The sequence below is a fragment of the Alternaria ventricosa genome (assembly GCF_023758065.1).
Source record: "Alternaria ventricosa strain BMP 2768 chromosome Unknown scaffold_3, whole genome shotgun sequence".
Taxonomy (NCBI): domain Eukaryota; kingdom Fungi; phylum Ascomycota; class Dothideomycetes; order Pleosporales; family Pleosporaceae; genus Alternaria; species Alternaria ventricosa.
The window spans coordinates 2,167,447-2,194,257 of NW_026055683.1; the positions used below are offsets into that span (position 1 = coordinate 2,167,447).

A 26,811-nucleotide genomic window follows, 5' to 3' on the forward strand; every position below is an offset into this window, starting at 1 on the left:
CTCGAGTTGGCTCTCAACGGTACGCGCCGACGATTGGTTATCACGGATACTCACTTCCATCAGAGGCATATTGACTCCTGTGTTGTAGCACGACGAGTGTCAGTAAGTATACGAGGCGCTCCTGCGTGCGCTCAGGATCAATGATCGGCCATTCCTGGCTCCACGATCTTCCTCATCGGAGTCATGCCTAGGTTTGCTATGATGCTCACGCGGAGTAGAGTCATCAAACTCTTCACTATATAAAGCCTTCTCTGGGGCTTCGTTACCTTTGCGCCAATGAAGCAGCTTTCAATAACCCAGAAGTCAGTTCAGCAGGCACACATATCCATTGCCGACATATCAGCATACAACACATCAGTTTTTGAGTCTACCTACAACCAGAGATGTCCACTCGTGCTAGAAACCTCAAGCCGGAGGAAATCACCAAGGCTGACAGCCGACAACCATGTCCTTGGTCTCTTGAGACTCTCAAACACCCATCTAATATGACTGGAATTTACGCAACCACGAGATTGCTGAACTCTCAGGTGGAAACTGATCTCTTCTGGTACGAAGGCAAACCTAAGGATGAGAATCCGAAGCGCGACGCCACAAAAGTATTTGCAGGCTTAGCGGCGGTTACAGAGATGAAAGATAAAGGACAATGGCCGGGGTTTATTGATTTATCGAATAACGAGCTGGCTCTACATCTTCGGGCGGCTGGAGGCAATATCCATAACATTGTGGCAATCGGTCTTGGAAGCCTTCTCTACAGCGAGAACGATGACTATGAGGACAGCTTGTGGCAGCACATGTTGGTTCGTAGGATCTTCGAAACCGCGTACACAATGAATACAGCAAACGAAGCACGTTGGAGGGTTTTTCTCGAGGATTGTCGTTACTATGAGAATGACCGCCACTATCTGGATAATCGCTTCCTGGACCAGAAATACCTTAACAAAGGGGTCAAAGTCCAAGCGACCAACGATGGAACGGGCTGGACCGGCACTCAAAAAGACAGCGGCGACTACATCTTTGTGACTTTCAAACCCATAGACTCCATTCGACAGATTCTGGCCTAGTACACTTGGAAGGACGGGGATCATAGAGAAGACTGGGACGATACAGAAGAACCCAATGCTATCATGCCACGCGCGATCATCTGCCGATATTCAACGGAGATCCTATTTCCAAAAATTACTCGGGAACGTGGAACATTGGCACCGAATGAGCGTCGTGAAGATGATACCGATACGCGTGTCGACAAGTGGTTCAGCAGATACAAAGAAGTCCATAGGTTTACAGTAGATGACTATCGGCCATTCAAGGGAAAAATGTATCTTTGGATCTTGAGGCCTAGAGAAGAATGGCTCGCAGGCTGCCGAACTTTTGACTAGGTGCAGGCTGGTTATAGAATAGCTCATGTAAATAGGTGTAGCTAGATAATTTATGTAACGATACTGTGGTAGTCTAATCAATGCTGGAAAGCTTTTGCCGAAATCCCACTTATCAATGTCAACATGCCATCATGATGCTTGATTGAGATGTTGGCCTGCTCAGATAGACACTCTTTCCTATGCGTCACGGACTTGCTGCAAAACCTTGGAAGACAGTTAGAGGATCGTGAAGTATGACGTATTTTGTGTTTGCTGTGCAAACATCAACCGCGACGGAGTGTCAGATCCCATCTTCGTCACACTATACCTGAGCATTGGCCATGACTGCATTCCAGGCTGGCCCACATGTTCGGACTCATTGTGCGACCTTTTTGGAGTCACTGTGAACCACTCAGCCGCTACATGAGCCAATATATGGCACTTGCAATGGCTGCTGCCGACTTGTGCCGTTGTACAATAGCCCGAAAAGTTGAATCGAGTAACTTGAAACAGGGTCAATCGCGTAGGATTATTGCTCAGATCATGGACGATACCAGGCTGTGGTTCGAGGATCGTGTTAGTCTATACTAACTCGGTGGGACTGTGCGCCTCATCGCATGGTCATACTCGTATACGGATGTGACTCTGACTTTGAGTAGACAGTGTTTCGAGTCATACAGGAAACAGTATAAAAGGCGGCTTTAGATACCCTTTTCATTGACCACCATCGACTCGATATTCCTATCTGTACAGTACACCAGCTATCTACAAACCCAACAAGTTTATCATGCAAGCTTCAAAGTCATCCAAACAGCCAGCAACCGCGGGATCGGCTTGGAATCCTTGGAAACACTACAATAACGTCGCTCACGTCGAATGTCCCGTCCCAGGTCGCCATGCCACTGATTTGGAACTTGCTCAAGGAAGTTCCTTTTGGATACCCGGCAGCCATGATGTTATGGATTGGGACAGAGCCGTCAGAAAGCACTGGCACTCTTTACTTGGATGGCGTCTGAACGAAATCGTTTCCAGTCCTATCGAGTTTCCTCTTGAGGATCCGGGGAGACCAGAACCAGAGCCATTGCACAAAGAGCCCGCACTGGAAGACATGCTCCTCAAGATGGGTAAGACGGTCCGGAGGGTTGTTGTAGCGGGGCTTGGGACGCTCGAAAAGTGTCCAGGAAAGGATTTTCCTGGCAATCTTCGATCTTATCTTCTGGTACGGCAGATTGTACGGTCTCTAATGGAGACGACGCATGGTGAGACCAAATTTGATCAGAAGTAGGTATTGGTTGTGCGAAACTATCAAATTGTAAGCGCTACGATCCAGAGACTAACAAGTACGAAATAGCGAAACGCCGACAATCAAGGTCTTTTTCGAAGACGCCTATTACACCGATGAAGATTTAAGATTCTTGAGGAACGAGTTCCTGGTCGTTCCTCCGACCAAGTCCAGTGTTGTGACCGTGGAGGTCGACGCACGCAGAAACGGAAGTGGATGGAAAGCGGCGTGGCCATCCGATAAAGTCACCCCCTGGATGGCCGACGATTGGATGTTCGTCACATTCAATACGAAGACTCCCATACGCCAAGTTCTCGCTGGGTACATCTCCGACCAGCCGAACCCTATCCCGAGAGATGAGAAGAGGCGGATTAAACCTAGAGCGATCATCTGTCGACCTGGATGGGATTCCGATAACGACCCCGACAACGAAACATCCGACTTGACAAACGATCGCGTTAAAGAATTGCTAAGGAGCTACTATACGCTGCCGATGCCGCTGTTGGAAGGTGATGACAAGGGGCTAGGCTCTTCAGTCTTTCATTATCTGCCGCCAAGAGCTGCCGGCACTGGTACCTCTTAGGTACTTAGGTACCAGCAGGCGATAGTGATATTGGATATTTCTTGGGTATGGGTACAAATTGTATATTGGATGAAATAACATGTTTGTCTGCTACTACTGTTGTCACTTGAAAGCTGTGAAGAGACAGAACGTGACGGTTCTAGAAGGCAAGCTTATCGTTCCTGCGCTAGCGGGGTGGCGAACGGAGCGTAGTTGTCAGCCAATCATGGCGTGAGACAGCCCCACTGCCTCCACTAGCGCCAAGCTCAGGGTCAAGTACTCCACAAACTTCGAGAGCTGGACCCCTCTGCCCTTCACACACTCTGCAATTGTTCCTCACGACTGCCCAACATGCGGTCTTCAGTCTCTACCGCGACAGTGCCGTCAAAGGAGCCTGTTCCCCGAAGCTTCACTGTGAAAGGGGAGAAACAGCAGGAGCCAAAAGCCAAGAATGAACACGATCACTTTTTCTGGACATACACCGAAGAGCCCCATAGGACACGACGTATGGCTATCATCAAGGCACATCCAGAGGTACAATTCTTACGATACCATTGCAATTGAGCATAACCTAACCGAATACAGGTAACGAAGCTTTGTGGCCCTGAGCCTCTCACCAAATACGTCGTCCTACTCGTCGTCTCGATCCAAGTCCTTTGCGCATACCTCCTCCGCAATACGCCCGTCATATCATGGACTTTCTTCCTTACCGCATACGTAATCGGTGCCACGGCCAACCAGAACCTTTTCCTCGCCATTCACGAGATATCGCACAACTTGGCTTTCCGATCGCCTCAGGCAAACAGGATCTTTGCCGTGTTTGCGAACCTGCCAATTGGCATTCCATACAGCGCCTCCTTCAGGCCCTACCACCTGACACATCACAAGTCGCTGGGTGTCAATGGTCTCGACACGGATCTGCCCACTGCTTTTGAGGCTATCTTCCTCGATTCGGTCGCTGGCAAGGCCTTCTTCGCGACCTTCCAGATTCTCTTCTACGCCCTCCGACCTATGTTCGTCTACGCCCTGCCAATGACCAAGATTCACCTCTTCAATGTCGTTGTACAACTCGCTTTCGATTTCGCACTCGTCCGATTCGCAGGAGGCAGGGCATTGGGCTACCTGATCATGAGCAGCTTCCTCGCCGGATCTCTACACCCGTGCGCAGGTCACTTCATCGCCGAACACTACGTTTTCGAGAAGCCCAAGAAGGACCCGTCGAACCCCGCCAACAAGATCCCACTTCCCGAGACCTACTCGTACTACGGACCTCTCAACTTCTTCACCTATAATGTCGGTCTACACAACGAGCACCACGACTTCCCTGCGATCCCCTGGACGCGCCTCCACGCGTTGAACCGTATCGCGCACGACTTCTACAAAGACTTGCCGCAACACAAGAGCTGGGTATACGTCATTTGGCAATTCATCTGGGATAAGGACATCAGTCTGTGGTGCAGGATTAAGAGAGAGGAGGGCGGACGCAAGGTTGGCGCTGGCAGTGGATGGAACGAGGAAGAGTTGGGCTCCAACGAGAAGAAGGGACCCATCCCTGGTGTCCTATAGATCATTGTTAGATGGTTTGCATATTTGGCGTTCTGAGCGGCCTGGTTTCATAAGAGCATAGAATCAAGAAGTATTATTCGTTATCAACACATTCACTGTTGAATGCAGTCCATCCCCGTAGTAGTGGCCGCTTTGTTTGTGCTGACAACATATAGCACGACCAAGACAACTTAAACATGCCCAACAGCAGCAAGCTGCCAAAACGTCTTGCCCTCCCTCTTCACCTCCTGACAATAGAACTGTCTCGTCAAACCCACATACGCCATCCCTGGAAACATGTTGACTAACTCTGCCGCCGGCGACCCCCTCAGAAAAGGCTCCTTCGTTGGTGGCGTCGCTCCATCCACGCCCACAGCATGCACGGGATACTGCGGATAAAACATCAAGTGTGTCGCCCTCAATGCCTTATAGAACGGAACCAGGAAGCCCAAATCGATATCCCACGCCCACATCCACGACTGCTTAACTTCCGGTGGTGTATTCGTAGTAGATGCCGCACCAATCCCTGCCATCGTAATCCAAAGATCTATACCGTCTTTCCTCTCGGCGAAGATGGAACTGACCGCGATACTCCGGCTGTCAGGCGTGGACTCGACGGTTAGCACAACGTCTTTGATGAATGCGGCGGCCATGTTATATTTGGTGCGGCGCAGGCAGAACTTCACCGTAATCATGTCTTTCGTTTCTTCTCCCAGGAGAGGCAGTGTGGGGCGGACGGTCCATTCGTACTTTTTTGAGACGCCGATACTGAAGATCCACTTGTCGTTGTTGGAGTAGGTGAGGATTGTGCGTTGGGATGTTTCTGTTACCGGGGCGTAGAAGTAGGGGGTTGGTGGGGGGTAGGTGGTTGGGCTTCCGGCAGTGAAGGGGTGTGGAGTTTGGGGTGGCGTCTGTGTTGCTTTGCTTGATGGAGGTTCTCTTGGGCCACCGAAGTAGTGGAACTTCGGAGGCTGGAACGCATCGGGACGCTTTGGTGTGGTTCGGGGCGGCGGAGGCCTTTTGAAGCCTGGTGCATCGGAAGCAGGCACTGGGGGAGGTCGCGCAGTTGGTGCACTAGATGGCCTCACTACCCGCGCTAGTGTTCTGTTGTAGCTCTTTCTCTTCGCGGAATCGAGCAGAACTTCCTGCGCAGTAGTCGCTAGCTTGAAGATTCTAGTCCGCTGCTCGATCTCCGCTGTCGACAAGTGCAGGGTCTTGTCGGGATGGTTCTTGAGCGCAACCCGCCTATATGCCTTTTTGATCACGGCGTCATTAGCTTGGATATCGATACCGAGGATCTGATAGTGATTCGCGTTAGCCATGATCTCATGCAGAAAGAAAACGAAAGTCAAAGAGGTGGCGTTGGCGGTGGGGTGTTCGTTCGGCAAATACGATTGTGCTAGTACGACGCAGAACTAATCGCGGTGATGGTGAAAGTGACTATGTTGGACAAAGCGCACACTGTGAAAAGATATTCAGCAAATCTCCCCATCTCATGATCGCCGGTTCAGCATCTCAGTTCTGCTGTTCCATCATCCCTTCTAGTCTTCTGCTATCGTCGGCTAAGAGTGGTTGAACATCGATGTGTAAACACATATCTTCTTACAGCTCCTCAATCTTCTGAACACCTCGCTCTTTATCCAACACCACCCTAACCATCCTACCCTTATCATCAAATAGTCCTTCGCGCAGGCGCTCTAGATATATCTCATAGCTCGGCATATACCCATCAATGAACGCGCGAACCTGCTCATTCGACATCCCCGACCCCTTGACCTCAATCATCTTGTGCTCTTGCTGCAGCCGCCACGTGTACACGTTCCTCAGATCATCCGTGTCGATGTGAATGAAGAAGTCAAAGTGCTGAGGTCCCATGAACGCATCACAGTAGCGCTTGAGGTTCTCGTTCACTTCGAGCAAATGAGGAAGCTGATGATTTGCAGGCGTGTTGACCGTGAGCTTTCCCGCTTTTGCCAATGAGTGTCGTTCTTCGATGAATGATTGCGGGACTGGCTGAAAGCCGACGCACCAGCCTTCGAAGACGACAACATCAGGCTTTTGTGAAATTGTTGGCCATTTTGATTCTGGTGCCCGGTCGCCTTCGCCGTTGTACTTGCTCTTATCGAAGCTCGGTATCTTGAGGTCGCCTTTCCCGGTGTACTCTTTCAGACTACCGAGGAACTTCTGGGCTAGCTGTTCGTCATGTGTACCAGGCTGTCCACGAGTACGGTAGAGGTTGTTGTTTGGATCACGATCCCGCTGGGCCACTAGCTCATCATGCGTCTTGTAGAAATCGTCCAGTGAGACCGTTATCGTATGGAGGCCATGGTCTTTTGACAGAATTGTGACCAGCTCTGATGCCCATGTCGACTTTCCTGATCCTTGCAGGCCAGTGATACCAAGTATGATGGGTTTTGATGACTTCTGATGTTGCGATCTGATCTTGGGAAGTAGGACTTCAAGCGTCTTGCGGATGTTGTCTGGTAGGCTAGACATGACGTAAACTTTCCGGGTATGTGTAGTCCTGCAATCTTGAGGTACGACCAGTGTTGGCTCTCGTCTAGCCCTGGCTGTCATCCGAAGTATATATTAGCGGACATGTATAGTCCGGAGTGAAGTCATTCGTACCCGCCGCATCGATGTCGGCCCGAGCGCACCCCGCACTTTCCAAGAGCTGTCAGAGAACCATCTGTCACGACCCCAAAGGCAAGCTGCAAACTGAGAATTTGAAGATGTAACCACCCATGCAGAGCCATGCGCTTACGGTCGTACAAACCGTTATCGCCCCTGTCATTATATTGCCTATTCCCTCGCTACCGGCAACAACGACCTAGCACGACACCGCCGTGTCAAATTTCCACAACACCCAAACCAATAGCGTTCGCAGCGGCACAACACCAAGCAAATTACCGCTGCGGCCTCGCTACCATGATCTAATGCCAGGGCGAGCAGAAGATGAGTTACAAAGTTACTGCGTTAGGAAAGAAAAGAGGAAAAGTGTGGATTGTGGCATACGATTTCACGGTTCCGACTGTGACAGTTCACCGCCTCTTACGCTCGTGAACCACTGCAGGTGACGGGGTCGAAATTGCGGTCGCGCAAGCGTCCCAGACATGGCTACGGAAAGTTGTGCGCTGTTCGTGTTTTCTTGTGGTTCTGCGTGCTATTTTTGGTAGCTGGGAGAGAAAGAAAAGGGACGGTCTAAGTGCGCGAGTCATGTAAGTACGAACTCCTTTCCTCATATAACCGCGATGGCAGGTGCGGGCTCCATGCTCGTCAATTTCTCGAGTCTTTCGGCTGTCATCTGGTACACCTCCGGCAATCCCGTCGCAGCCCAGTCTTCACCATTCATGAGCTTCACCAAGCCAGGCGCTGCTGTAAAGATTCGCCCCATCCCACTGTCCCGACGTTAGCCTCGCACTTCTTTGTAGACTATCGAACTTACTGCCCATGATGGCCAGCACAGATATATTGACCAGACTTTCCGGGCAGTTCTCCGACGAACGGCACACCATCCGCACTCAACCCGATGATGCCGCTCCAACTATACTCAAAGCCTTCTCCAGGACCTGCATGGGCGTCTTTCCAACCATCGAATGCCGAGTCCGCAAACTTCCTGACGTGCTTTGTCACACTCTCTAGGTTCGCCAGTCCATCATTGATGCAGTTCTCTGGGTTCTTCTCAACCCATGCATCCAGTTCCTTTTGTCCAGGGTTGGAGCCACCGAACATGATGTTGCCATCGGAAGACGAACGCGGGTTGATACTGAAAAATGCACCATCCGGTAGCAGAATACCGTAGGAGTTGCTGATGGCTCTGGAGCCGCTGAAGGCCTGTGGTGGAACCACTCTGTTGCACACATGTGGCTTGGGCGTGATAATACCGCGAAGTGACGGCTCGAGGGCTGCACTGTATGCATTTGTAGCATGCACGACGGTGTCACATGCGATGTCTCCTCGCTCCGTATGGACGATCCATTTTCTAGATCCGTTTCCGTCAGAGATAGACTTCGCAGTAGTGCGAGTTTGAAGATTGGCGCCCTTGCTGATGTTGTCGCGCATGATGTGCGCTGTCAACTTCCAAGGTTGCAAGGTTGACGCCTGCCATGCATAGCAAGCTTTCGCACTCTTGATCCGAGTCTCTTGCGCTGCTTCGACAGGATCGTGGGTAACTTGAATGCGGTCCACCTTTCCGCCTGCTGCTGCGAACCTCTCGAACATTTCTTTGGCTATTTTCGCAACTTCGTCGTCAAGGGGAACATCCAGGGTCTCTCCAACCCAGAGATCGCAATCCACGTTATTCTCCTTCACGTACGCTACCAACGTTTCCCACGTAGCTTGCTCGTTGTCCAAGATCTTTACTGCCTGCTCGTGTCCATATGCTTTGGCATGTTTCTCGTAACCCCGCCACTGATCAGGTTTGCAGTGGCCAGCGTTGCGACCCGTTGCGCCGGAGCAGAACTCTCTCGCTTCGAGAATAACGACTTTCTTAGTGGGAAACGTCTCGAGATGGTGCTTAGCAACGAGCGTCCCAGTGATGCCTGACCCAATGATGACCGTATCGGCTTCTTGTGGTAGCTCATCGGTAGTGCGGTGGTCCAGGAGTGGATCGCATCGAACTTGCTGCAACCAATACGAAAGTGACTGTCCACCTTGTTTGGGGAAACCTGTGCGGCCGTGACTTTGTGGATGCGATGCGTACTCTTCTACGTTGAGTGCGGCTGATGTTCCTGGGAGAGTGACGCTGGGTGCACCGCCCATTCTGGGGTTATCTGAGTCCACTTGCTTCATGTTGGAGTGCCAGGGATTGTGTGTATGATGCGGCTCCGGGAAAGGCTGGATACGTTAACAAAAGTCATGCTTCCGGCTCTCTATCATAGTATCGCGGCGATTTCACACATTGCCACATCACCCGCTTACTTACTCTTCGCTGAATTCGACTGCAGTCGCTGCGTGTGAATCAGGCGTTAAGTGTTGGGCGCGCAGCCCGGAGATAAGCTGTCAGTCGCATCTTGCCCCACATGCGTCACTTGCTGCAGCATCATCGTTTCCATCAGACTTGCGGTATTCCAGCCACCTTCACAGACTTTTTAAATGCGTTCGCCCATCTTCGTTGTATGATCGTTATTACACAGTCGGAGCAGTCGCAGTCTCTACCTTCCAAATGTCGCCATTTTGCGACTGAAGAAGTGTCGGCAAGAAGCCAACCAACATCATCACACGAGACATCGCCTGAGACGTTACATCGTATCCGTGGCTAGTCGATCTCTCCGCCGTCTTCGGCAGGCGGGTGCCTTGTCTCTCTGATGCTGATCAGAAAGCCGCATCACGTGTCCGAAGTAAGCCTTAGGCTTTAGTATTTCTTAACTATAAAAACTTAGACGGTGCCTTATGCCTAATTTTGCAGACTCTGTTTAGTAAAAAGACGTTAAAAAACGCCTAGCTTTCGTTCTAGGACCGCTAGGAAATTTTAAAATTTTAATATATTTAGTGTATATTACTATTAGCACTAAGGCTTCTATATAGACTAATAATACATTACTTTTAAAGCCTCGCTAAGAAGAGAAACTTTTTAACGTCTTACTATATTTAATCTTTAGCTATTAATATAACACAACTTAAGTAGCTAATAAAAATAACTACTCTCTTAGTCTTTAAGAGCAACTATAATAGTAAAACGCTAACATAGCTACTATCTATTTAATAGTATTATTATACTAGAGGTAGGCTTTAAACGTTTTATTCTCTTTAGTCTATTTATTACTACTTTAGCTAAAGATTCTAATAAACGCCTTACGCTAGTATATAATAGCTACCTTTATCTTTATAAGTAGAGCTATCTATAGCCTAAGCTTATATATAAAGTTATAGGTATAAATAGTATAAATAATTAATAAATTACTCTAGGTAGAAAGAGTAATACTAGTAATATAATAACTATTCTATTACTTTCTTTAAAGTAAGTATAGCCTATAAAAAAACTTCTATATATTACTAGTAAGTTACTTAAAAGCTTAGCTATAATAAAGAACTATAAAAAGTCTTAGTCTATATATTAGAAGCCTTTATAGCAGTAGTATAATAATCTTAATAGTATTAATAGTATTAATAGTAGTAATAGTCTTAGTAGTCTTAGAACGTAATATAAAATAGGTAAAGTAAGTCTTAAGAGCTCTAATAATAGCCTTTATAATAGCCTTAATAATAGTCTATATAATAATTACTAGAACAGCCTAACTAAGAGCTTTCTTTTTAGTAGTAGTCTTAGAGCGGTCTATAGAAGCTTTAATAAGTAATATAGTATAAGAATGCAATTAATATAAGTATAGAGAGAGGTAATACAACTAGTAATAAGATTAGCTTTAGATAGGCATACTTACTAACGCTAGAAGAACTTATAAAAGAGGTGTTAGCAACGTAGTTAAGAGCTTATTTAGTGTACGTATTAGTGCAGCTTTTAGTATTAGATTTAAGCTACTATTTACGTCTTTAATAAGTTTTTAGATCTCTAATTTTACTATAAGCTATAGAATAAGAATAGAAGTAGAGAATAAAGAGTATATATGTAGAAGTATAATTTTGCAAGCTAAGATTTTAGCATTTTATTACTTCGCAATCTATAGCTTAGTTAGTTATAAGCTATTAAGAATATATAATTATATTATAATTCTCTCTACTATAGTATAGGTAGATATTAGTATTTATAGAATAGTTACCTTACTACTCTAAATTTTAAAAGCTTTAACTACGCTAGAGGCAGCAGCGCTAAGAACCTAAGTCTTAGTCTACCTAACGCCTACACCTCTAAACGTAGAATTTTAACCTTTTTAGAAATACGTCTTTTTATATACTAGTAACAGACTTTACTTTTTTTAGACTAGTTTGCGCTATAGAATTAGTTTACTAATAAAATAAAAACTTAGAAAAATCTTAACTTAATAACTAAAGTATACTATTATAGTTATATACTACTTTAGTACTTAGAAAAGATAAAAAATAAAATCTTTATACTTATATATTAATTATTTTTTACTTATTTATTACTCTGCTTATAGAGCTCTTAAAGTTGTAAACAATAGAGCAAAAGCGTACGCTATAGTTAGCCTAACTAGAAAGGCCTATAATTAGCTATACCTACTTACTATAATTATAGAGGTTAGCATTTTAGATTATATAATAAATATTAATATATAACACTATAACTTTAATAACAAAGTAGCTATCTACTTACTCTAATAGCTTTATAGAGCCTCTAGAGAAGCTTTTAGTAGAGTCTTTAGAGAAGCCTAGCTAGTAGACTAATATTCTTACTTTTATTAAAAGTAATAATTATAACGTAGGTAGTTTAATAACACTACTATAATAATATAATATAACGTAATAATATAAAACTATAATATAACGTAATATAATAGATAAGTAATATAATAGTAATTATAAAGAGAAGAACTAGAGTAAGCTACTAGCGAAAAGTAACTCTAGTAAGACTTATTAGTCTAACTATTAATATAGTAGTAGGTAGGTACTAGAAATCTAAGATAGAGAGAATAGTGTCTAATACTCTAATAGCTTTATAAAGCCTTTTAGAAAAGCTTCTAAAGAAGCTCTTAGTAAAGCTACTAGAGAGGCCTAGCTAGTAGGCTAATATATTTCTTCTTAACTATATAAGTAAATAATATTATTAGTAAGAGTAGTAGTAACTAATAGTTATAGTAGAAGCCTTCTCTATTATTTTTTATTACCTTTCTATACTCTCTATTATCTCTATTTATAAATATAATATAGAAAATAAGTAGTTATCTACATAGTAGTAAAATAAGTTAGTAAAACTAGTGCGCTTTTAGTATTACGCTAGTATAGTATAGAGCTTAATTATTTAATAAAGGTTTCTTTATATAGCTACTTAAAACTTTATAGTAACTTTATATATCTAACTTTATAACTATAGACTCTAATATATTACTATAGGTAAATAAGCCTAGAGAGACTCTAGAAAGAGTAATAGTAGTACTCTACTATATTCTACACTAATAACTTTAAAACTCTACTATTAAGTAGCCTAACTAGCTATACTTATATTTTTAATTATTACACTTCTATCTATAACTCTAATAGCCTTATAGAGCTTCTAGAGAAGCTCTTAGTAAAGCTACTAGAGAGACCTAGCTAGTAGACTATTAATATAGTCTCTACTCTAATAAAGATAATTTTATATTATCTAATAAGATAAAAAGAAAAAGAAGAATTATAGCTATCTAACGCTACGCTTCTATTTCTATTAATATTAATATTAGTAGAGTTTTTAAAAGTTATATTATTAGGTCTACTAATATAAGAAGCTAGAGATAGTAGTTAGAAAAAAAAAAAATAAGAAGTAAGTTCTTCTTCTCTTTCTTCTAATCTTAACGCTAATAGCTTTAACTTAGAAGACTACTATTATTATCTCTAAGAACTACTACTACTGCTATAACTCTATACTAAGAATATAACTTCTTAATACCTTCTTATCTCTAGAACTACTACTAACACTATTATAGTAATATTTCTTACTTCTATAACTCTACACTATAAACATAACTTCTTAATAGTAGTTATAGATAATAATAATAGTAGCTACGCGCTCTTAGGCTTCTTTTAAGTCTATACTACCTAACTTTAATATATATACCTCTATAGAGACTATAGATTCTATAAGATAATTACTAATAATAGTATTAAAGTCTTTAAGAAGCTAGTAATAAGAGTATTAGTAGAGTCTTTAAAGAATAAGTATAATAGACTTAGACTTTATCTAAGCCTTAGCTTAGTATATAGAGTAAGGCTTACTATAAGCTTTCTCTCTAAGAAATATAATATCTTTACTAATACTTATTATAGCTATACTTTAAGGCTAGTCTATAATATTTATATTTCTTCTTCTTATACACTATACCTAAGTATTATAATAGTAGAACTTAGTATATAGAATACTTAAAGATCTCTAGAGACCTCTTTTCTTATATTACTCTACTAGCTCTCTAAGTAGATAGTAGCTATTTATAAAGTGTAGGCCTAGAACTATATTATAATAGTAATATTACGCTTCTAAAATAAGAAACTATATAACCTTATTACTTTAATACACTTTATATTTAGCTCTATAATATTACTATTTATTACTATAACTATAACCTTATTAGTACTTACGCTATTCTTTTTAGTAGCTATAGTACTACTACTTCTAAGTTCTTCTACTACTATAGTAGTTCTTACTTTACGCTATAAGGCCTTACCTCTAGAGAAGCTATTTACTAGTAATAGAATATACTTTTATTTATAGTGTATTATAATAGAGTATAAATTAAATATAAACTAGAAGTTTATTAGAGATATAAAGGCCTAGTTTATTTATATTTAGTAGTTTCTTTTAATTATAGTATAGCGTAAAGTTACTCTATTCTATAAGCTTAGTAAGTAGAACTATTAGAACTCTATTACTTTTCTAAAGTATCTTAAGTTCTATTATAGTAACTAGCACTTCTAAAAGCACGCCTAAGTATAGTTAAATTACTTATAATAAAGTAAAAAGTAAAGCTTTACTAAATTTCTTATTTACTTTAGCTAGCTTCTTACGCAAGTAGATAGACTTAGCTAGAGTAGTAACTAGAAGCTTACTAAGCTATACTACGCGCTTAATAAGCGTATATAAGTAGTTACTCTTAACTAAAATATTTAGTGTTTAGACTTTAATAGCGCTATCTAGAAGTATAAAACTATTATAGTAAATATTAAAACTACTAAAGTAGAGAGTTTATATTATAACTTTATACTTTTAGCGCTTTTAGCTTATAACTATAATAGTAATATCTAGATAGTAAATATAGGCGCTATAAAGACTTTTAGTACCTTTATAAAGTATAGCGTAAGTAGTATCTATACTAACTAGATTTTCTAAAATATTTTTAACGCTAGGTGCGCTTTAAGAGCTTATAGTTACTATAGTAAGTAGAAGTATTTTTACTAAAGCTACACTAATGTAACTATACTATAGATAGTAAAGATTAGATATACTATAATAGAAGAGAGATATAGTATTTTAGAAAACTAGTAGCTCTTAGTCTAAGTCTAAACTAGAGATAAGTAAGTACTAACTTAGTAGAGAAGTCTATAGGTAATCTTCTTACTAATAATATTTATAAGATCTAGTAGTCTATAGATAAAAGTTTATTTCTTATTCTACTACTACTAGATAGTATTAAAGTAGTATAAGCTCTAGTAGACTTAGAGTATAAGTGCTATAGCGCTATTAGTAAAGTAGTAGCCTTATAGCTATAAGCTAATTATATTATAATTTTTTCTAGAACTCTTTACTAGGCTATAGAGTTCTTAGAGAGAACTAATATTTCTAGACTTATAGCTATAATATATAATCTAGATAAGTAGATATTATAGCTAGTAGTCTATATTATTCTAAAGCTTATTTATAATATTATTTTAGAAAAACTATAGATACGCTATAAAGGTATTATTCTTAATATACTTTAGAGTAAACTTTATATTAGAGTAGTAGAAGGTATAATTATAAAGAAAACTACTACGCGCCTATTTCTTCTAGAGCTTAGACCTATAGTAGTATCTATAGTATCTATATTTATATAGAATATAGAGAATAGTAGAAATATAGCGTAGATATTATAGGTAATAAACTTTTATAAACTTACTTTTACTATTAATATACTATACTCTATTACGCTTATCTTTACGCTACTTAAGAAGTTTATTATAATAAAGCTTTCTAATAAGCTAGTAGATTTTAGAACCTTTTTAATAAATTTAAAGCTTTAGAGTTACTCTTTTATAAAGGCGCTATAGACTATTATATTAAGTTAGCTAGACAGCTTAATAGAAGCTTACCTACGCTCTCTTAGAGCTCTTTTTACTTTATATTATATAATTAACTATTAGAGCTATAGTAGTAGCTTATAGAACTTATAAATAAAAGCTAGATTTATACTAGCTTCTTTACTATAGACGTATCTATACTTCTAGTTAAGAAGGTATTAGGTAGATAGCGCTTCTGCGTAGATTACTACTTATTAAATAAGATTACCTAGTCTAACTACTATTTACTTCTACTAATTAAAAAAACTCTATATATAATATTATAGGCGTAGTAGTTTATAAAAGTTAATATATAGGCTATATTCTATAAGCTCTACGTAGCTAAAGAGAATAAGCACTTAATAGTATTCTATACCTATTTTAGTCTCTTTAAGTAGCTTATCTACCTATTTAGACTAACTAGCGTCTCTACTACTTTTTAATAATATATTAATAGTATACTCTCTAAAACTTTAGAGTAATACTCTACTATATATTTAGATAATATACTAATATTTATAGGTAGATTATATACTAATTATATAGTAAAAACGCACTAAGTACTTTTACTACTTTAAGCTACTAGTCTAAATTTAGACTTAGAGAAAAGTATATTTATAATAAAGAAGGTACGCTATCTTAGCTATATAGTTTAGGTAGAGAAGGCTATCTATCTAGACTTTAATAAACTAAAAGTAGTCTAGAATTAAGAGCTTCTACGCACTATAATAAGTATTTAGAGTTTCTTAGAGTTTATAAATTTTTACTAGAACTTTATTAAGAGATTCTCTAAGATAGTAGCGCTTTTATATTATCTTACTAGTTAAAATATTTTATTTAAATAGAGTTCTACTAAATATAAAGCGTTTAAGCGCCTTAAGGTATACTTTATTATAAAGCTAATATTAGTTTAGTAGAATCTATTCTAAGATACTATTATTAAATATAACTACTTAGAAGTAGCTCTTAGTAGATACTTATTATAGTATATTAATAGCGTTCTTTACTTTATAGCGTACTACTCTACTACTCTAATAGTAAAGTAGTAGAACTATACTATTTATAATAAGAAGCTTCTTATAGTAGTATAGTACCTAAAGGCCTAGAGTAGTAAGCTATAAAGTATTTTTTATCTATTTACTATATTTATAAACTATAAGAACTTAGAGTACTTTATAGATTTATATAAACTTAGTAAGTACTAAAGTAGATAGGCTAAGTTACTATCTTAGTTCTACTATAGCCTTAAGTTTAGGCCTAGGCGTCTCTATATATAGCCTAACGCGCTAAGCTAATATCTATAGAATTAGCTCTAGAAAAGCTTTAATAAAGTAGTAGTTATATGCTCTATTAATATTATAGCGCTTATATTATTAGAATATACTAGTAATATATATTTATCTAAAAGGTATTTTCTTTTTATAAATATATATATATAATATTTATAGAATAAAGCTATTATATAGAACTATAGTTACGTATCTAGACTATAGACTATACTAGATAAGTTCTAAAAGTTCTCTACTAAGGCGTATACTAACTAGTAGGTTAGTAACTATATAGTAAGTGTATATAGTATACTTCTTTAGTATAGTATTATATAGCTACTTTTATAAAAGCTTTTAACTACTATAGTTATTTAGCGTATATATAAAGGTAGTCTAGTAAAGTACTTTAGAAAGAATACTATATTCTAGCTACTACGCTATAACTATTATTAGAATAGTATATTAGCTAATATAGCGTAATATATTTATAACTACTACTACTATAGCGTATACATTTTAAAAAAGAAGTATTAGAGTTTTTTATAGCTAATACTAGTTACTATATAATATTAAATATAGATCTCTATAGATTTTATAACTAAGCTCTTTTAGAAGTTTTCTAACTTACTATAGTACTTATTAGTAATAATAGACTAACTATTAAAGTATATATAGTTAGAGGCTATAATATTAATAGCTATAGAGTATTACGCGCGTATTTTTTATAATACTTAGTAGTATTTCTATAGTTTTCTAACTACTATTATTATAGACTAGAGTTCTAACTAGTTAGATAGCTTTTAGAAAACTCTCTACTAGCTTATAAATATTAAGTAGCTTCTATTTACTATATATTACCTCTAGACTAATAGTAGAATAAAGCGCGTAAACTAGAAAGTTTAGGTAGTGCTTTATATAATAGTAAACTTTAAGTAGACTAACTAGCTTACTTATCTCTTTACGTATTAATTAGTACTAAATAATAGAAACTTTTTAGTTATAGGTATAAGCCTAAACCTACTTCTAAATAGCTATATAGTAGACCTATTATAAAAAATACTAGTTTCTAGTAAGATAAATACTTTTTTAAGTAGTTTAGCTATAAAGTTTCTAGAATACCTATATAATAAAGCTAAGTTAGCGTAGATAGCTATTACGTTTTAGTAGCAGCGCTAGTAAAAAATAACTAATTATAGCTAATATTCTATAGAATATTTCTAACTTAGTAATAAAGTTTAGTTCTTAATATATAATATTAAGATAAATAGGCTAAGTAGTAAACTTAACTAGCTACAGGTTAAGTATATAGTAGTTACTATACCTATACTACTTATAGTTATATTAGACCTTCTAGGTAATCTTTATAAAACTATTTATATAGATTTAGTAGAAAAGACTACTAAAAATCTACTTTCTAGCTAGGTGTAGGCTAATTTCTAGCTAGAACCTACCTTAGAATTAGAAGAAACTAATCTAGTACTATAGAAATTTAGAGTAGAGAAAATTCTATAAGCTAAGAGTGTGTAGAGTTATAGTAAGTATTAAGTACTAGTAAAATAGGTTAGCTACGCTAACTTATTATAGTATTCTCTAGAGAATTTTCTAAATATAGTAGCGCTAGTATAGTTTAAAGTAAAGTATAGAAGTGTATAATATTATAATAGCGTAATATAAGTTTAAAGAGAAAAGCTTTCTATTACTAGCACTATAAGAGTACTAGACTTTACCTATAATAAAAAATAAAAAAGTAAACTAAAGTTTATATAAAAGACTTATATAAAAATAAAATAGTACTAAACTAAATTTTAAAGTTATAATCTAAGATTACGCTATATTCTATAAGTAAGAACTTTATAGCTCTATCTACTAAGAATCTAGTTCTAACTAAGTTTTCTAATACTACTATAATAGGCCTAGCTAGTTACGTTAGCAGCGCCTCTCTAAAGAAGATAGTAAATAAAACCTAGACTTAAAGTAACTATAATAGCTACTATATAAGCTATTATAGAGGTAGTATATAGAAAAGCTAAAGTAGCTATAGTAACGTTTATAGTAACTTTAGCGTAAGCTATAGTATAAACTAAAGCTACTACTTATATAGTAGTCTTAGAAATAGTTATAGTATAGTAAAGTACGTAAGTAGAAGTAGTAGCGTAGTAAGCGCAAATAGTAATAATTATAGAACCTTAATAAAGATAAAAAAGAAGCTTTAAGAAGGCGCTACTAGCTAGTAGTACTAGTAGTCTAGTAAAGTTTAAGTTAGTAAGTAAAGCTAGAAGTTTACTATAACAGCACTTACTATAATATTAGAGAGGTTAGTAATAGTATTACTTTAGGTCTACTATACTACTAATATTTATGCTATTATTTTACTTATATTATATATAATAGTATTAACTAAGACTATAGTATTACTACTATAACTATAAGAAAGTATTAATAGAGCTAGCTAGACTTTTATACTACTACTACTCTAGTTATTATAGCGCTTAGTAGTATAAAAAAGTACTAAAGTTATAATAAAGCTTTAGGCCTAAACTATCTTAAGAAGCTTAAAGAATACTCTAGCTAAGTAGTTAAAGGTAAATATAAAGATAGCTCTCTAGCTCTTTCTTAGCTCTACGCTAGTACTAATTATACTAGCTATTATAATATAAGAGTTATTATTATTAACACTATAATAGACTAGCTTAAACTAGTAATAGAGGTAAACTTAGAGCTCTTTATTAGTAGTAAGAAAGTTATTAATACACTTATAGTATAGCTTCTTATATCTATAAGTCTAATAAGTAATTTCTAAATAGTATATTAGTAGTACTATAATAGTAAACTTCCAGACCTAAAACTTACCTTTACTATATAGATAGCACTAAATAGTTCTATAATTCTTAGTAAATTTAATATAAGAGAGATATAGTATATTAAGATTTATCTCTTCTAGTATAAGATTCTTCTTATTACTATTACTATCTACTTTAAATCTATTAATAGCTTATTTTTTATATATAATTCTACTATTAGCCTTATAGCCTAGTATAAAGTTACTAAGAGAATTACTTAGAGAGTAACTAGAAGGCTATCTACTTAAGGCTAAGCTGTAGCTACTATTAAGTACTATTAAATACACTATAGTAATAGTGTAGCGCTAATATAAAGTATAATTAGAGTAGTAAAAATATAAGTAGAGTAGCGTAGTAAAGGTTGCGTAGATATATTATAGTAATATATATATAGTAGCGTATTATTATATATAGCCTAAAAAGATTTCTATATAAATCTACTTAGCTAATAGTATCTTAGTATTATAGGCGCACTAGCTATACACTCTACTACTATAATCTATATATATAACTACTATAGCGCGCGCGCTATAGGCTATAAAGTTTTCTAGCACTAGCTATAAAAGTGTTATTACGCACTTATCTTACTTTTAGAGTATTTACGTAGAGAAATCTATTCTAGAAGTTATTTTTTATATTCTATTATTACTACTTTTAAGCTATAAAAGTTGTATAGTACTTTACCTCTACTATTATAGTTAAGAATACTTAGCTTTATTTCTTAGTATTAGTTTTGTATAAAGCATTTTTTAGCCTATAATAGTAAATTATATAGAATTTTATAGGTACTATAGAGAGTATATAATAGGCTTAGACTTTACCTAAGCCTTAGCTTAGTATATAAAGTAAGGCTTACTATAAGCTCTCTCTCTAAGAAATATAATATCTTTACTAATACTTATTATAGCTATACTTTAAGGCTAGTCTATAATAATAAAAAGTATTATATCTTTAGTTTTCTTTTTTATCTTCTTACTTTAACACTAATAGCTTTAACTTAGGCTTACCTCTAGAACTACTATAAAAGTGCCTTACGCTTCTATAACTCTACACTAAGAATATAACTTCTAGATATCTTCTAGCTACTAGCGCTCTTCTCTAGAACTATTACTTCTCTAGCTACTATAGAGATACTTTACACTTCTATAACTCTATACTAATACTAATAGTCTTAACTTAGAAAAAAGTAAGATAGCTTTATTTTATATTAGATATTATAATAGAGATATAGCTAATTAGCTTAATACTTATTAAAATCTTTACTATACTAAAAACTAGCTAATCTATTATAGAAGATTTTAGAGTCTACTATAGCCTACTTCTCTCTAGCTATTACTTTTATACTTTTCTAATTAAGAGCTTAGCCTAGTTAGTTACTAATAATATTAAGTTAGCTGTTTTTAACCTATTTCTAAAGTAGATATATATCTAATAGGTTTCTATTATTTAGGCTAACTACTCTTATATTATAAACTAATTATGCTAATACTAATAGCTTTAACTTAGGCTTACCTCTAGAACTAGCGCTACTATAAAAGTGCCTTACACTTCTATAACTCTACACTATTATAGTAGAATATCTACTTATTACTCTAGATTTACCTCTATCTATTACTTCTAAGAAATAAAGTAGTATCTATAAAGACTTTCTAGCGCAGTTTAGATCTAAGAGCTTAGCCTAGTTAGCTACTAAGAGATAACGTATTATCTTTATATAAGGTTATTCTAGTCTATATAAAGAAACTAAAGATAAAGCTATACCTATTACTTTAACTTAAGATAGCTCTATTATTAGCTTCTTTTTAAGTATTATACTATTAACTAAGTTACTACTTCTACTCTACTACTAATATATAACACTACTATAAGTAGCTATCTATCTAGCTATCTATCTAGCTATCTATCTACCTATAGTTACTCTAGCCGCTAGCTTATTATTAGTAATACTCTAGCTTCTAGTAAAGCTTTAAGGCCTATATAGACGTCTATAGGCCTCTATTAGAGTTTTTACTACTATTTTTATTATTTAGAAACTATAAAATTACTACTAAAACTTCTCTTACTATACTAGTAGCTAATAACTATATAAATAGCTTATTCTCTATTCTTTTAACTATAGCTTTAGAATAATCTACTTTACTAAAGATAGCTAAATAATTACTTTATTTAGAAACGTTTATCTAAGATAGTTATTTAGTAAAATAAACGCTTTATATTATTAAGTCTAATTAACTCTTTCTATATACTTATACACTATACCTCTAAGTCTACTTAAGTAGTTTTAAATAAGATAGTACTCTTATTCTAATTAGAAAAGTTCTATAGATACTGCCTTTAGGCTTTTTTTTTTAACTTCTAGAGTAGCTACCTAATCTACGTTATCTATATACTATTTTATAATATATAGTTTAAAGCTTTAGTTTCTATAATACTAAGTCTACTAATTATCTTCTAAAAGAGTTATAAGTTAGTACTTATAACTAATAATCTAGATTAGAGACCTAAAAAGATACTTATTACTTAGTTAACTTATAACTTATATACTTTTAATTATCTTTTTTTATTAAAGCTTTTATAAAAACTAAAAGTATAACTTTAGCTTATATAGTTAAAAGGTATATTAACTCTTTTCTATAGCTTTATTACCTATTACTATAAAGTTACTATCTAGTTTAGTAGCTTTCTTTAAGTTTAGAGAATATTTAAGTTCTAAAACTTAATTACTTAAGATTATATATAACTCTAGAAGTTATTACTTCTTCTAGCTTACTAGTTAAGTAAAAATCTTTACACTTTTATCTTATTATTTAAGCTATTCTATTCTACTCTAATTATACTAGAGTAAATAATATATATATAATTTCTGCCTTATACTAAGTAGTAAATAAATAATTTATCTATAATAATACGTATATAATACTAAAATCTCTTAAATTTATATTTTTCTTAATTATAATAGTATACATAAGACTATCTCTATCTTATATTACTACTTCTCTAACGTCGCGAATAGCGCGCTAACGCTTTAATAAGTATAGTATTTCTTACTACTACTACTAGTAGTAGAGAGCTACTCTACCTATCTAGTAATTTATTAAAGCCTTTACCTTCTTCTTTAAAGCTTCTCTTATTCTTAAATATTACTAAAAAGTAGTGTTCTATCTATATATATAATATAGACTTATCTATAGATAAAAGTATAACTAGAAGATAGAAGAAGAAGTATTACTATTATTCTACTAGAACATCTTACTCTAAGAAATAGAATATATTCTTTAGTTTAATAAAGTGTAAGAATAATATTATAACTTCTAATAACTAGCCTACTAAGTAACTTAATTAAAGTAAGTACTCTAGTATAAAGCTTATTTAAAAGAACTAATATAAGTTTAGATCTAACGCTTAAGAACCTTTATTATACTAGATATTATAGCTACTTAGCTATAGACTACTCTAGATTTCTCTAGACCTCTCTAGACTATACTAGTCTATATAAGTATAGGCTCTACTAGCGTAGGTATCTAAAGAGCTCTTTTATAAGTAGTAGCTCTACTTAGATTATTTAGTAGAAGTTTACGTTTATATAATTCTATATTAATTTATTCTACTTTTATAATATAAACCTCTATTTATAACTATTAGTAATACTATAAATATAGTTTAGTTATAATTACGCAGCGTAGTAAGAAACGCAGCGTTCTAGACCTAATCTAGACTAGTTAATACTTTATTAGCTATAACTACTACTAAAGAAAAGCTATAAGCTTTAATACTTACTAAGAAAATACTTTTAGTTAAGAGAGAGGTACCTATTAAAAAACTAATACTACTAACTCTTTAGTAGAAACTTAAATAGAAAAAATAGCTTCTACTAGAAGTAGAATAGCGTATAAAAATTACTACTTTATATACCTAACGTAAAGCTTTTAAAGCTATAATTACTAGTAGTAATCTTTATACTCTACCTCTACTTATACTAATACTAGCTTTAGTTACGCTTACTAAGAGTAATCTATACTTAACTAAATTTTTTAAGATTCTACTTCTAAAGTCTAAACCTTTAACTTATTTTAAAAGTAAAAATAAAGTATAACTTAATAGCTAGGCTAGAGCTTATAAATACTTTTTTAAAAGTAACTCTACTCTATCTAATCTAGTTACGTAAGTTAATTTTATAATTAAGTAGCTTAGAGACTACTAACTTAATTACTAAAAAAAGATAGCTAAAGCTATTATAGTTAACTTAAAAGCGCTAGTTCTAATCTAAGTTACTCTAAAGTTAGCTATACTTAAATCTCTTAGTTCTCTTTTTAAATATAAGTAGATAGCTAGAAAGAAAATTAAAAATATAAGGTAGCACTATTATACTTCTACTAAACTTTTTAACTATTTTAAAATATAATAGAAGAAGCTTAATACCTAGGCTACTTTTAATAATACTAATAAGAACTATATTTATAACTTCTACTCTACTTTTAATCTAAAGATATATAAATAACTAGATAATATTAAGTAGAAATAGTATAGTCTAGTAGCGCTAGAGGCTAAAGCTAACTAGTAATATAAAGCTTTAAGGTCTATACTCTAAGTTAGATAGACCTAGATAAGTATAGATAATACTAAAAGAGACTAGTTACTCTTTAAGTAGATATAGTATAATATAGACTAGCGTAGTCTATCTAGTTAAAAAGTAAAGCTACGCGCTCTACTTAAGAGAGAGTCTACTATAACTTTAGCAGCTTAAATAAGTATAAAAGATATTAGCTAAATTAAATACTATAACTACTACTATAAAGAATACTATAAGAAGAAATATTCTAACTTTACTAGTACTTAGAAAAGAAAAGTATACTTTTAGACTACCTAACTCTATAGTCTAAGAGACTTATTATATACTTTAAAAGTTTTATTACTACTGTAAGTAGTAAACGTAAAACTAGACTAGAGATAGTAGACTTATCTCTAATTACTATAGAAAGTATAGTTTTATATAAATCTAAACCTATCTATATTTAGGCGCTTTTTAATAGTAGCGCTAAGGCTAACTTTTTTAGCTAGGCTATAGCTAATAAGACTAGATACGTTCTATACTATAATAGTATAATCTAGTTCTATAGCTTTAATAGCTAAGAACTAGCTATATTAAGTTAAGTAAATATAAAATATACTATAACTAATAGCTATAACACTACCTAAGAAGAATAAAAAGAGTTCTACTTAAAAGATCTTAAGAGTTTTAATATAATTCTAGGTATACTATAGCTAAAATAATAGTAATTTACTCTAAACTTTACTTTAAAGTTTATATAATTTATAAAGTAGGCTAAATACTATAAAATTACTCTAGAAACCTCTAAGTAGTTTATAGCTACTTTTCTTAATAAGAATAATAATAGATTTCTACTAGTAGTAGACTAGGTAAGTTCTAATAATAGTACTTTACTTTATTAGTACTATAGCGCCTAAGCTAAGACCTTTTCTAAAGAAGATACTACTATTCTTACTAAATATAGACTCTATAAGATATCTATTAATCTAGAGAAAGAGAAGAACCTACTCTATAGGCTACTCTATAGCTTATTAGTAACTAAAGCTAAGATATTATATTAATATATTAATAAAAACCTTACTAGAAGATAGATTAGGTAGTCTACCTCTAAGATAGAAGCGCTAATTCTATTTATAAAAAAGAAGAATAGCTTACTCTAATTATACGTAGACTACTATAGCTTTAATACTATTACTATAAAGAACTACTATCTACTACTACTTATAGAAGAGTCTCTTAATTAACTTAGATCTATATTAATCTATACTAAACTAGATCTAAAGAATACCTACTACTATATTTATATTAAAAAAAGTAATAAATAGAAGATAGCCTTTTATATAAAGTATAGCTACTTTAAATATACTATAATACTATCTAGCTTTACTAATACCTCTATAGTATTTTAGAATTATATTAACTTAATTTTATTAAACTTACTAAATATCTACTATATTATTTACTTTAATAATATTCTTATCTACTTATAGAATAAGAAAAAGTATATTAGCTAGATCTAAGAGATACTATCTAAACTTATTTAGTATAGGCTATACATAAAACTCTCTAAGTATAAGTTCTATACTTAGAGAGTAGGCTACTTAGGTTTTATAGTTACTCTCTAAGAAGTAGAAATAAAAACTAATTATATTAATACTATTTAATTCTAGTCTATACCTACTTTAGTTAAAAACGTCTAGATCTTTCTAAGTTTTACTAACTACTACTAGCGCTTTATTAAAAAGTTCTCTAGAATAGTAGCTTCTCTTTACTAGATTATTTAAAGGCTACTTAAAGTAAGTAAAGAAAGCTACTACTAATAATAGAAGAAATTACGTCTAATTAAGCTAGAATCTAATACTATTAAAGCCTTTAAGATTCTTAAGAAAAAATTTACTATAAACTCTATACTAGCTTATTTTAACTCTAGCCTACTCTATAGAGTAAAGACTAACACCTTAGACTTTATAATTTTTAAAATTCTAAACTAATCTAGGCTAAAACTTAATAGTAAGAACTTATAGTATCTAATTATATATTATTTATATAAGATAACCTTTACTAAGCGTAATTATAATATATATAATAAAGAACTTCTTATAGTAGTAAAAGCCTTTAAATACTAAAAGTATTACTTAGAGAGTATAGTTTATAATATTACTTTTTATATAGACTACTATAACTTATAAGAGTTTATATTTACTAAGGTACTATTACGTAGGTAGGCTAAATAAGTAGAGTAGCTAGTAGCTTTTTACTTTACTATAGTCTACTACTTTAAGTAGACTAACTCTACTAATAGACTATCTAGATACTTAAATTATAAATTAGGTAAGAATATAGTAAAGTTAGCTAGTAGTAATAAAAGGTTACTAGTAAAGCTCTAGCGTAAGCTATAGTTAACTAATAAAAATAGCTCTAAAAAGCGCGTAGTTACTCTAGAAAAGATAAGAGAACTTTAGATTAGAGTAGTTATAAGTATAACTAAAGCTATAGCCTTAGATTAACTATTATTATCTACTAACTAGACTAGGCTACTATACTTAATAC

The 26,811-nt window shown here is 34.7% G+C and overlaps 4 protein-coding genes across 4 annotated transcripts; 2 read left to right on the plus strand and 2 right to left on the minus strand.

Annotated features, from left to right (window-relative positions):
* Positions 1-2,475: 2,475 nt before the first annotated feature.
* On the plus strand, positions 2,476-3,220 carry J4E93_002682 (uncharacterized protein; the record flags this gene model as incomplete). Its single annotated transcript, XM_049340623.1, has 2 exons — positions 2,476-2,479; positions 2,697-3,220. 2 exons carry the CDS (start codon positions 2,476-2,478, stop codon positions 3,218-3,220), a joined length of 528 nt encoding a protein of 175 aa, XP_049202945.1.
* Positions 3,221-3,550: 330 nt separating this feature from the next.
* On the plus strand, positions 3,551-4,765 carry J4E93_002683 (uncharacterized protein; the record flags this gene model as incomplete). Its single annotated transcript, XM_049340624.1, has 2 exons — positions 3,551-3,733; positions 3,785-4,765. The coding sequence occupies 2 exons, from the start codon at positions 3,551-3,553 to the stop codon at positions 4,763-4,765; spliced, it is 1,164 nt and encodes a 387-aa protein (XP_049202946.1).
* A 1,581-nt stretch (positions 4,766-6,346) lies between these two features.
* On the minus strand, positions 6,347-7,240 carry J4E93_002684 (uncharacterized protein; the record flags this gene model as incomplete). The annotated part of the gene is made up of 1 exon (XM_049340625.1): positions 6,347-7,240. The coding sequence occupies one exon, from the start codon at positions 7,238-7,240 to the stop codon at positions 6,347-6,349; it is 894 nt and encodes a 297-aa protein (XP_049202947.1).
* A 945-nt stretch (positions 7,241-8,185) lies between these two features.
* On the minus strand, positions 8,186-9,505 carry J4E93_002685 (uncharacterized protein; the record flags this gene model as incomplete). Its single annotated transcript, XM_049340626.1, has 2 exons — positions 8,186-9,474; positions 9,499-9,505. 2 exons carry the CDS (start codon positions 9,503-9,505, stop codon positions 8,186-8,188), a joined length of 1,296 nt encoding a protein of 431 aa, XP_049202948.1.
* Positions 9,506-26,811: the final 17,306 nt, after the last annotated feature.